The 13,034-nt window shown below is 39.8% G+C and overlaps 1 protein-coding gene across 2 annotated transcripts in view; it reads left to right on the top strand.

Annotated features, from left to right (window-relative positions):
- srgap3 (SLIT-ROBO Rho GTPase activating protein 3) overlaps positions 1-13,034 on the top strand; it is a 51,155-nt gene that overhangs the window by 14,524 nt on the left and 23,597 nt on the right. For both annotated transcript variants that reach the window (XM_034532010.1, XM_034532009.1), the window contains exons 3-4: positions 6,208-6,370; positions 10,478-10,540. In XM_034532010.1, coding sequence (XP_034387901.1) covers positions 6,208-6,370; positions 10,478-10,540 — 226 coding nt within the window. The remainder of the gene's footprint in view (positions 1-6,207; positions 6,371-10,477; positions 10,541-13,034) is intronic.

Genomic DNA, 13,034 nt, shown 5'->3' with positions numbered 1-13,034 from the left:
GACAATGTTATTACTAGCCTGCTCAAACAAAAACAAACAATAATACACAATTAATACATTTAATTGGGTGTTATTTCAAGCTACCGCATGTGCATGCAAGACCTGGGTATGGATCCTGTGATCCACAAAAACTAATATACTCCCACCTTTCTGAAATGTTGACATCCGTCCACGAGATGCCAATTCACCATATTGAATGATGTCCATTTGAAGAGAAGTGAGTTACATTATGAAGATTATTAAATGTAATATAAAGCCAACTAAGTGGGTTACAGTTATTTTTATAAACCTGTTTTGAAGATTGGAGGCATTTGCCTCACATTTCACTCTTAATTTGTAAACTATAAAAAAAGTCACTGTTGGCTAATCAAAGTACTTTTCATTGAGTCACACATTTTGGACTTCTTGACCGTAGACAAAGATTGAGATCTTGTAGAAGTGTGTGGCTATGTACACCAACTGTATGCAGGATAGCTGTGTGTGTGTGTGTTTGTGTTTGTGTAGGTGTGTGTGTGTGTGTGTGTGCGTGTGTGTGTGTGTGTGTGTGTGTGTGTGTGTGTGAAGTGGATGAGGATTTTACATAATTTGAGTCCAGATGTGTTAGTGGAGGTGTCTTGGATGATAGAAGACATAACTGTGCTGCTGATGAGGCACAGTGGCTTAACCTTTGGACTGTAGAGTTGATTTTATCCACACAGCGAGGAACAGGTGTTAGAAAAAAAACGCTAATCCTCAGACACATGTTCTAATAATATTACACTTTACACTGCCGAGATCATAGCAGACTGCAGACAGCAGTGCAGTGACTTGACAAAGACCACACACACAGACACAAACATCCACAGTATAGTGACCTAAATGGACAACACTTTTAATGATTGTTTTTTGATGCAAACCTCTGTATATTGATACTTCATTTAGCATATTGAAATGATAGGAAATATAGGAAATAATAATGAAATATAATGTTTAAAAAAAGGAAACAGTACGTCAACAATGTCAAGTCTGTGTTATGTGTCATTCATACCACACACACACACACTCTCTCTTATACTGTATGTATTATAATGAACACTTTTAGACTTGTTCCAGTTCAAAGTGTATACTGGCTACATTAAATGTAAACTGACCACTATTCGTCCAAAGTGAGTTTTTTAAGCATAAACATGATGGCACATTGTGCCATTAACTCCAGGTCTGAACAGACCGCAAATCCTGGTGATCAGCTTTGACACGCCCCTTACTGTGCCAGGCCTCCTACTTTAGTGCAGTTGAGTTCACGGCAAGCCACCAAAACACCCAATGGGCTTAAGCAAGAAAAACACTTGTTTGTCTAATAAAAAACACTTAGTTGGCATAAAGCCAAACCATACAGTACGCACCAGCAAAAACATTAGAAAATATATTTTAGATAGTTGCTTTTGATTTTGTCTGAGTTATCGCTCTTTATATTTCATCCCATATAATCTGAACTATATCCTTTTCCTTTGACTGTCATTCAGATTGTGCTCTGTTCACTCTGTGATGCACTGCAGAGGAGCACTTCAGGAGCACCCTAGAGTCTTGTGCCTAATTATACCTTTATCGTTTTAAAGGACATCCAAACACAATAGAGTCATCTTGACCAGTGCAGACTTCCATATGTGTTGGATCACAGCCTACAGTCTGCTGGCTGAACCCTCCCAGTGCAGATTCATTAGCGAGCTGAATGCCACAGTGATTTACAGCTACTGCAGCTACAGCTGCACCGCAGCTACCCGACCAAGGATAATTTTGCTTTTCTACTTTACCTTATTGGTCTCAGTAAAAGAAACACTGAAGGGTTACTGAAATGCTCCATACTGCAGTTGCTGTGCCAGATAGTGCACCACTTCCTTTATCTTACTGGTTCACAGTTCCTGAGAGACAACAGCTAACTCGATTATAATTATTGAGCAGACATTTCATGATATATCGGGGATGGGATTTATAATGTAACACATCAAATGTAAGTAGATTGGTATCATCTGTCTGTCATACAGGCATGTTCAGAACATAACATAGCACCATCAAAAAGGCAACTCATGCAATATTGATAAGGAGAAGAACCTGTCTGGGAGAGATAAGACTGGGCTTGTGCTAATGTCCAAATCTGTCTGTGTGTGTGTGTGTTAATTTATTTGTGAGTGTATCCAAGCGAACGGTTTGGGATGAACTAGGGGAGAACATTGTTTGGTATCTTTACAGCACCAGATGTAGCAATAATACACTTGTATTTAAAATAAATTATGTCTGCTGCATAGTTTCAGGTGCTTTAATGGTGCTCTGTGCATTGGCACCAAACTACAACTGTACATTTAGTCCCATCACCATGGCTGCTCTCAGGATCTTCGAGGTGCATAGGCTAAACGGTTAAACTATTTCTCTTTCGGTTGGTTTTGTTTGAACAGAGTAGTCCATTACCATGTGCAACATCAATAGATTAGCTGGTTTGCAGTTTGACTATACACTGTGCTGCACTCTGCTTTGGCCCCCGTGTCTGTGCAGCTGTGCATTATTAAATGTTGGCAGTGTGTCTGCTCAGGAAAAAAAGAAAAACACTTGCTAAATGATGTGCAGATCAGCGCTGTAGCATATTGAAGCCCTGCTTGAAAACAGGGGCAAAACGAATTTGAATGGCAAAGCTGGCTGCATGTGCCCACGTTCCCCTTGTCTTTTGAAACTGTGTTTGGCTCCTTCTCCTTTTCTTTGGCTGTTTCATTGATAAGCAGCAGGCAGGCAGTGTGGAAGGGATTAAAGGCCTTCACAGAGCAGAGTCCTGGTTTGACAAATACAGACTTCCTTCTGGAAATCCTGGCTCAGACATATAATAGGCCCTGGGTGATTAGATGGTGGCATCCAGTGCAGCCATGACTAAAGCATATGCACTGTTCTATATAATGCTTACTTGTTCAGGGTATGCACATTATGGAGACAGCTTGCCATTAGTTTATCCTTGAATCAAAGGATTATTGCAATATTCTCCAAACCATACACTCTTTCTTTGTTTCTAAAACTGTCTCTGCGTCAGATCTTCACGCCCCTCCATGCATTCACAGATTCCACTGCATGTATGTGTCTGCCTCACAGAGACAGCGAAGCAGTGCATAACTTGTAAAAACCATGGAGACAGCCAGGCAGTGCTTTGCAGGATGAAACAGATGTAATAGGATGCCAGAAAGCTGCACTCATCTCTCCTCCTCTTCCTTCTCACTTCTCCAGAGGCTCAGAGTTCATTGTTGCCCTTTCTGCATGTTAATGATATCCTGTGTATAAATACCGAGGGCATGGAGCCATCCCAAAGCCACCCTTTTGAAGGCTTCTAGATTAATTGACCCGCTGGCTCTTAACCAATACTCTGCCTTTTTTGGAGAAATCAGCCAGGAGAAGTAGGTACAGAGTAGACATGAATGAGTTTTACTGCATGCTGAAGTCGATCCTTTGATGGATACGCCTCTATCTCAGAGCCGGAATAAGAAAGGTAGTGTCTCTTACCCATAAAACAAGTTGAGGAGCTACATTTATTACTGCTGGTACACAGGCCTAATAATCAACCTTCTGCTCCTAATTCCTGTGAAATGAGGACAGCAACTGGGAAAAAGAGATCTTGTGTCCTTTTTCTGTTTCATTTTTCAAGGCTTTAATCCTAAGCATTAAGTATATATACATTGCCACTTTTAGACAATAGGCTTAATTATTAATTAATAATTATTACAACTAATAACATTGCCATTATTCTCAGCTGTACTTTGTGTTTACTGCAAATTAGAAAATGATAAACTTAGATGGGCCTCATGACAAACATTATACCTGCCAAACAACAACATGTTAGCATTGTTTTTGTGAATTATTTATCTCCTGGCATGGCTATGCTTAACTAAAGTCCTAGCATCTCTCCAGAGACATATATCTAAAAGGAGTGACTTAAAGTGACTGTGATGAACTTTTAACTGGTTATGAAACTGTCTCAATTTAATACTGATCAGTGAGAAGATTGGCTATTTCCATATAGTTATTCTTAATGCTTATCTTTGATGCCGCAAAATCAGATGAAATCATGCAGCACATAAGCTCTTTCAGCTCAGACTCCAGCACGGCCTCCGGCAGCCACCAGCCACTTCGGACAGACCCAGATCCGGCTTTTCAGCCGCCTCCGACCTGCAGTCGGAAGCTCTGATAGGGTGGAGAGCTCTGGAGAGCGGCTCTTCCTCCAGCCACAAGCTGAGCTTTGAACCTAAACAAGACTGTGGAGGGCAGACCGTCAGACCCAACTGCAGTGAAATGAGAGGTTTTCTAAAGGGCTTCTGGTGCTAAGAAACACTACTGCTTTTGTCCACAGAGACCGCCAACATCAACACAAAGTGAAGAAAGCAGTTTCAGGAAGTAGCTTTACGCAGCAGATTTAGCACCAGTATTCCATTAAGGACTACAAACACTTTTAACCATCAGAGGGCCAAGGATTTACCTGAACAGTGCTATAATGGAAAGCTAAGGAGGATAAAAAAAAGGTACTCAAATGGGCCTGGTTGTGCTTAGGGATGTGATGAAGCATCTCTGACCACTTTTACGGATTAGCAGAGAGTTGAGGTGCTTATTCGTAAACCTTTCAACAACAAACCACAATTATACATCAAAGAGCTGCATCCCGTACAGGCACATAGATTAGTCAAGCAGAACTGTTATGAAACGAGGGATGGTGACTGAGAGGGTAGAAATAGGCCATCCCAGAGGAGCAAAAGAGAATATGCTCTACATCAGTGTTGTTAGTAAAACAGGAAATTAATGTTACATTTTATTATTTTATTATAAAATCTTGATTGCAAAATTCAAATGTGGCTTGACTTTATGGCTGGATTATCTCGTCTCTATCAAATTACCATTACGTTTTTGTGATAGCGAATTAATCGACTCTCTATGACCTAGTGCATCTCAGGACACCATTCTCAATGTAACGTTGAAGATGCAGGCCCTAGAATAAACAGATAGATTACGTTTTCTACACATGCCATCCTGTTTTCCGCCCCTCACTGATGTCATGAGAACAATGTGCTGGTGTTTGTGCCCTGATGTAAGTGTGTTTAGGGGCAGAGTTAAGTAAAGGAATAATCGGGAAAGCACTCTGGAGTAGCTAGATATCAACTTCATTAGATGTGATTAGCATTATGGAAGCTCTCTGAAGGAGGGCTCTTTGATGTTGGTGCTGCTCATCTCTTTTTCCCCCACCCTTCTCTGGCTCTCTCCCTCATTTTCTCTCATTTCCCCCTCTCTCTCTTCGTCTCCTCCTCCTCGGGGTTGATTGATTGATTAATTAATACTCAGATAGGATCCAGACAAGGGTATGGGTTTGAAGGGATTGTGTGTGTGTGGTTCTATGTCTATGTCTATGGTTCTATGTCACCCGAGGCAGAGACAGTTTAAACTGATTATGCAGCAATCAGGGCCCATGACTGTGCATCATTATGGTAAACCAGCATTTTACATCTACAACAGTTGATGCCTAACGCACTGTACTAAGATTGTAAACAAATTCACTTCGAGCTAAACACTCAACAAAATCACGACTGTTTGCTGTGCTGGCTCCTCATTGGTGGAACGAGCTCCTCATTGACATCAGGACAGCAGAAAGTCTCTACATCTTCCGTCGCAAACTAAAAACACATCTTTTTCTACTATACCTTAAATAGGGAAGGTAGAGCTGTAGTAGCACTTTAGTAGCACTTAAATGTCTCTTACTGATAGCACTTTGTAGTTTAACACTTTAGTAGCACTTAAATGTCTCTTACTGATAGTACTCTGTAGTTTAACGTTATTGAAGAAATTGTACTTGCTTGATTCTTGTTGTTCTGAGTTTGGACTCATGGTTTAATGCACTTATTGTAAGTCGCTTTCGATAAAAGCGTCAGCTAAAAATGACATGTAATGTAAACATGGTTAACATTACACACATCAGCATCCTATCATTGTCAATGTGAGCATATTATCACACTGATGTTAGCCTTAAACTCAAAGCACTGCTGTGCATAAGTATAGCCTCTCAGAGTTGTTAGGGTGGCTGTTGACTCTTAGTCCTGTTTTAATTAGCTTTTTTGCTACTGTGCTTCATAAAACTGAAAATTTAAAGCAAACAACCATTAAAATACATCACCACCTGTTCATACTATGACATTCTATTTTTCTTGTTTTTTTCAGGAAAGACCAGCACCTGCTGTCCTCCGTAAACTGCTGGTACCTGGTGCTGAACCAAACAAGGCGAGAGAGCCGTGACCATGCCACCCTCAGTGACATCTACACCAATAATGTCATTGTCCGCTTGGCCCAGATTAGCGAAGACATCATCCGCCTGTTCAAGAAGGTCAGTGAAACTATCATCCTTCCCTCTTTGTTTACTGCTACTCTCTTATCACTAGTGCACAACATCTCAGAGTTAGAAGGACAAAACAAATAGCAATGTGCTTGAAGCTTTCATTTGCCCTCTTCGTTATGTCTTGGTGTTGCTATAGAGTTGAACTTGCAAGGTTCAAGTTGCAGCAGCTAAAGTGAAAGCTTCCGCTACCTTTGGGCTTTATTTTGGCCTCAGCATATTCATTGATTTAAAGAAATGTGTGTGCTCTGAGCTCTGTCTCAACACACATGGATTCAGTAGATTATGTATAAGTGCTGTTTGACCTGCAAAACAGCACGAGTAAAAGTGAAGCGAAGAACCCCTCGCCCAACTCTCTGCAGCCCCTACAAGTGTGAGCAACATCTGGCTCACTGTCAGCACATAGCAGAGACGACTGAGGTCTTATCCGAACATCAGAACCCTGTTTTCACCTTGCATGCCTTCCTGTAGGTGAGCTGCAATCTGCTTAATAGGCTCAATTCAGATGTTACTCTGTTTATGTGTGTGTGTGTGTGTGTGTACATGTGCATCCGTGTGGATGCAAGCCAGGCCAATGTTTGTCAGAAACTGTGCCAGAGCTGAAAATGGAGAAAAACTCCGACCTTTTTAAGACAAGTGCCCTGAGGTATCTTTTTCTATATTTGAAAGTATGAATGGATGGCTCTGCTGTTGCTTGCTGGCAGACATATTAGGAGGCAATACATAATGCTTCAAATATGTCATGTAACTCATGACTCATGACTCATGCACATGAAAGAGCTTTGGGTGATTGACTGTTATACATGACAATGTGATCAAGGACAGAAAGTACAGCTGCTGACAAAAACTTGATCATGGTCTTGTGACAAACAAAACTGTGACTTATTAATGATATATTGTAATTATGAAGTTATGGTCATTATGTTATGATGCTTACATGTTTAGATGGTGTATGGTATTATGTTCTGTCTCAAATAATGTGTGTTAGATTTGAATGTACACTGTTTCTGTTTAAATGAATTGCTTAGAGAATATATTAATACATAGATGGCTGTGTGAATAATTGTGGCTTAGTGGATTGAGTGTTCTGTCATTTAGGCACATGGTTGGTGGTTCAATCCCCAGCTTTTACTGTCTGTATGTCCTTGTGGGGGACATTGAATCCAAAGTTGCTCTCCGGGTGCTTTGGCGTAGCTTCCCTGGTTCCTAAATGCTTAGAATGGGATAAATGTCAGATTTTATGTATGTGTTGATTGTAATAAAGTCTACAACAGATGCAACATTGCTCCTTCTTGCCTGCTAGGAGGGAATATGTTAAGAATAAATACTAACAGGTTTCTATTAGGATTGTTACAATACAACCCGCCACATCTCTTACAGTGTGTTACATCACAGTGGTTCACTTGCTGGTTGAATCATCCCTGCGCCTCTGCAGTACATGCTGCAGTCTGTCTCACTTCAGAGTCACTGATGCATACAGATGCCATTCACCAGCTGCTGGAGGCCTCTGTGGATATTTCCCATTTATCACATTCAGTCCAGTGCTTGTTTGAGCAGGACTTACTGCAAACAAAGTAAAAACAACAAATCCCGCCTTTATTCAAAAAGATATTTAGTTTTTTCCTCTTTGATGATTAGTTTTGTTTCTGACTCACCAGTAGCGAGTTCTTTCAAGCACAGTTAGCGGATTAAGGTGTGGACAAACATGTTAACTTGGGGATAGGTGTGGTTTGGGTGAGTGTGTGTGGGTGTGGGTGTCAGTGAATTCCATAAATACTTGCCCTGTCCCTAACTGTATTGGTTTTCTTTCAACCCAGTGCTTCATTGTTATATTGATCTGACAGAAAATTATACTCATAATGATTCATATGTGAAATGAGTCACTATGATGCACCAACATTAAGAAGTCCGCTTCTAAGAAAGGCAGAGAGCACAGAACGTGTTTGCACCATTTAAAACAGTATTGCTGTATTTAAAAGCACATGAGACACTTTAGTATGCAGCATGCAAGGCATCAGCTGCATAATTAGATTATTGAATCACGGCATTCAAAGAAATCTAAGACCACCTGAAATTCTCACGTCCCAATCAAAAACAAATGACATGCTACACACACTGTAGTATGTGTGCCTGGCGTGCGTGAAAAGTGCCCTGCACATAAGCACAGAGCCACAGGAGTATGGATCAGGCATTAGAGTGACTGATGGCAAAGCTGCCTTGTATAGTATGACTTATTCATCTTGTGCAGTGTGATGAGAGTCAAATTACCAAAGGACAGCACTGGCAACTCACCCTGATCTTGCCATCTGTACATGTGGATGCTGCAATAGATCAGTGTTCTGGAGAGCCATTGATACTATAATGTAGTCCTAGCTGTTTGCTAGTGGTTTCCCAAACATTCAATTGAAACCATTACACTTACCTAAAGACTATTTTCCTTGATGGGTTAGCAGGATAGCTAGCAAGCTAATCATTGTGTTGCACAGATTTTGGTCCCTTGGCAGATAGAAGAAATCCTCAAACGAAATAGATAAAAGAAAACCTACAATAAATATCCACTCAATCAAACTTACCAAAACAAACAAAGCAGAGACCCCAATGTAAAACTGTGAGTGTCTTTAATGTTACCACTACATGGTAACATTAATGACACATTAAATTACAATATGAATGTAATGGAAGTCTAATTATTGTCACATTGTGGAGAGCAGCCCAACCAGCATCCAATTTGTGATTGCACTGATGACATTGTTTTTGTATCAACCTTCCTCAAACATCACAACTTCCTATAGCTCTGTGAAGTTACAGTTAGAGGTGTTGCTTCTGTTTTTTAGAATGTGTCAGACCATCACACTGAAACATGCTGGTGCTGTTGCATTGTCTCACCTTGCTTGTCTTCAAATAAAGGCTTTATGCTTCTCTCCCACACAAACACAAACAAGATTCTCCGTCATTTATCTTATTTCTCCAGTCCAGGTGTGTCACATGTTTTTGACAAGGCATGCTTGCTTGATATGACTGTAAAAACATACAGCTGCATGTGTGCATAAAGCTGTGAGAAGAAATAATTATGTCTTCATGAATCCCTGACAGTTTCTTCCAAACAAAACATAATAAATCAGCGGCAGAAAGAGATTAGGGCTGAAGCAAACTCTTCACTATTTAAATGCGATATGAAACTGAAAATATAGTTTCTCTTGATACATTATTGATTTGTATTCAACTTTGTAGAGCTCAGTGAAACATCAGTAGACCATAGTGTCTGTCTTTGTCAGAGGATGTCACACATTGTTGTTACCCCTCTACGCACTTCACACATGTACTAACTCACTTTAAAGTGCAATAATCACAGGAAATTTAAAGTGCATGTGGCATTGCTCGTCTTGGCTATTAAACACCAAGTAGAGAGGTACAGTTAGTAAGTGTGTCAAGTACATTTCAAAATAAGAAGTACTACTGATACATTCAAAACACAAGAAGACGGATTGCTTGTACACTGTACAATAGATATGTGAGCCTCAGTATTACTTTAATTTTTGTGAGCAGTGTCCTCCATATTTTCATTTTTTTTTGGGGACTGGAAGAAAGAGCTGGTGAGATTGAGGAAGTAGGGAAATGGATGTACTTTAATTTTCAAACTTTAGATAATAACATTTTAATTCAAATAATCATACTTAAATGAACATTTGACAAGTGAAAACAACTATTATTAGTCAGGACCTCTGGGGGTTGTAGCACTCATAACATGCCCAAAATCCAGATTGTTGGAAGGAGAATGCCCTACATTTACGGGATTTATCTTTTGATGAGCATTGAAGTGTCATTTCAGAGGAATGTTTCTCAAACTCAAGTGTTGCACAAGTGGAAATTCTGACGTGACAGTGGTGCTTGGGGAAAAAATCAGGGAGTCATTAGAATCCTTCTCTGATATTCTAGAATTTGTCCCAAATTCAGTGGCAATCCATTTAGTAGCTGTCGAGATATCCACTATGACTCGGCAAAGTCATTGTGTCAGCATAACCGACCAACAGGTCCCAGCTGAAGTTTCCAACATTATTTGTTGTCTCACCCCTGTTATTTCTGATTGCTGTGTTTTAGAGCAAGGACATTGGGATCCAGATGCACGAGGAGCTGGTGAAGGTGACGAATGAACTCTACACTGTAAGTAATACAGTGTCTGCTACTCATCGATGCCTCACACCTTATATCTTCTCCGAGCTCATATATTACATATTTGTATTTATCTTTTATTACCTTGCTTTCTTCTGTAATTTGTGAACTATGCTTGGTTTCCTGTATTGAGTAAAACAATTCTAAAATTTTCCTTGTCACAATTCCACGTCAGCTAATGTCCGCGCAACCTAAAACCGAGGCTTAACACGACTAGCGTAAGCCCACCGATACATAATATACTCTCAGTTGCCATTTTAATAGATACAGCTAGCTAAAACTAAGGCAGTTACATGCAATGACGCAACACATATCCTACAGTACCTTCATGAAGGTCATACGTTTTTTTTCCCAAAGTATTGATTTAACCTCAAGGTAATTTTGGAGGATGCAATTTGTGGTGCTGTTAATTGTATTGTATTATACTGAGGGGAGAAGCTAATGAGAATGTGTTACATAAAGTGTTTAAAAGTGATGCTGTATTATAGAGACATTGTGTTATTCTCTACCTTAGCACAAATGTGGTTATCGTGATGATGATTGATGATGATAAGTGAGAGAAAGAAAGGGGCTGTTGTGAAATGATGACTTGATGGATTTGTCTCAGTGGTACAGTTCCTGAGCTCTGGTCCTCTTCAGAGGTCACATCCCTGGTTTTCTCTGGGAAATACCTGCCTGCAATAATACATGACTGTATCATTTGTTAGACTGTTTGCATAATTTTTGTAGAGAGGAAGAGAGTGTTTGAGGACAAAATAATAAGCATAATGCATATTGCGCATCTTGTTTCCATCACTCTTTCACTTTAGGTCACCTGTTCCAACTCAGTTGTTTTGTTGTATCGAATGTCACCGCTTTGCTTTTCTCTTTGATTAGTCAGTTACAATAATGAACAGTTTATCTTCTGGTACAGTATGTTCTCTTTTTCTTTCTTATTGCTATGTTGAAACGATCTTTCATCTTATTTTAATTTGCCAGTTGAGAAAAATGTAGTTCACATCATTCACTTCTCCAAAAAAGCAGATTTCTTTTCTCACAGCTTCCGCACAGCCCAAACTCTTGGGCATCCTGCAGCTGCTTCCCATACATTTCAATGTAAAACATTTGCTTATTTTATGCATGGATGGATGTGTCCTGTAATACTTTATAACCAGGATGTTTGGTTTTTAAGAAACAGTACAACACAATAAGAGGGCAATATTAAAGGCAGTATGTCTTCCATACCACGTTTTCTCAGATGACACCGCATTCAAATACAAAATTAGACTGTGTTGTTACAACACTGTCAGATAACACCAGTAAGTTTACTTTTCTAATCAACATTGTGGAGAAATTTGTTTATCTTCACCATTTCTTCGACCATTCACAGTTGTATTAAATACAATTAATGATAATTGGTAAGAACTGAAGAACTGAATCGTTAATAATGGGATTTCCTACACGAAACCCTGCAGATAGATGAACATATGTCAGGGATTATGACATACTGTACTGGTGCTGCACTCTGGTGAGTTCTTACTGAAGGAGGCATAGTACCCAAAAACCTGGACAAACTCCAGGCAACTTCAGCAATCTTCTGCCCCCTACGGTGAAACAGAAGAGGTGGGAGAGCTGCCTTATATAGTATGACTTATTCATCTGTGCAATGTGATGAAAGTCAATCTGCCAAAGGGCAGCACTGGCAACTCTTGCCATCTGTACATTTGGATGCTGCAATAGATCACCGTTATGGAAAGCAAGTGATAATTAAAATGCATGCTTTTTCATCACATTTGCATTTTAAAAGGACTGTGTAATTGGCAAATCATTTAAAAAAGACTAAAATGCAATTATTTGAGCAACTTGTCAGCCATTACCACCTTGGTTTCCAGTGTATTTCGGGTTCATTGAAACATATGTAATTATTTATATCTTTATGCTTTTCTGTTTCTGTTTCCCCCATTCTCCGGCTGAATGATAAAACTGACTCTCTTCTCATTTTCTCCTTGGTCTCAGCTACAGTCTGGCAGAACATTTTAAATCCAAATGTTGATGTATTGCCTCGTTCTTTCTGAACATGAGGATTGTGGGAGTTATGTGAACCTTCGCAGCGAAGGTTAAGAAATTGATTATTGTTGCAACAACACAAATATTACTTCCTATCAAATTCAAGATTTAATGTTAGACAATAATCACATAGTACTTATTTTATCATTCTAGCTATCTAGCTATCATCGTGACCATATTTAAAGGTATTTCTTCTTGTCTTCTTGATTCTTTCCTTTTTTTCTTTAAAGGTGTCAATCATTGATTAAGGGATTGCCTCCACACTACTCCCAACATGGGGGCAGCTGAGCCAGCGGCTAGCAGCTAATATTTCTAACAGCACAAACAGTGCAACAGTGCTGACAGCTAATTTTCCTGAGAGGTAACTGTAGTGTGGGCGTTATGCTTCCACCACAGCGCAGTGGGTCGGAGGTTTCACAATGCACAGGCTGGCATAGAG

The sequence above is a fragment of the Cyclopterus lumpus genome, chromosome 5 (assembly GCF_009769545.1).
Source record: "Cyclopterus lumpus isolate fCycLum1 chromosome 5, fCycLum1.pri, whole genome shotgun sequence".
NCBI classification, from domain to species: Eukaryota; Metazoa; Chordata; class Actinopteri; order Perciformes; family Cyclopteridae; genus Cyclopterus; species Cyclopterus lumpus.
Note: the sequence above shows the minus strand (reverse complement) of the source record. Positions and strands in the feature narration are given on the sequence as shown.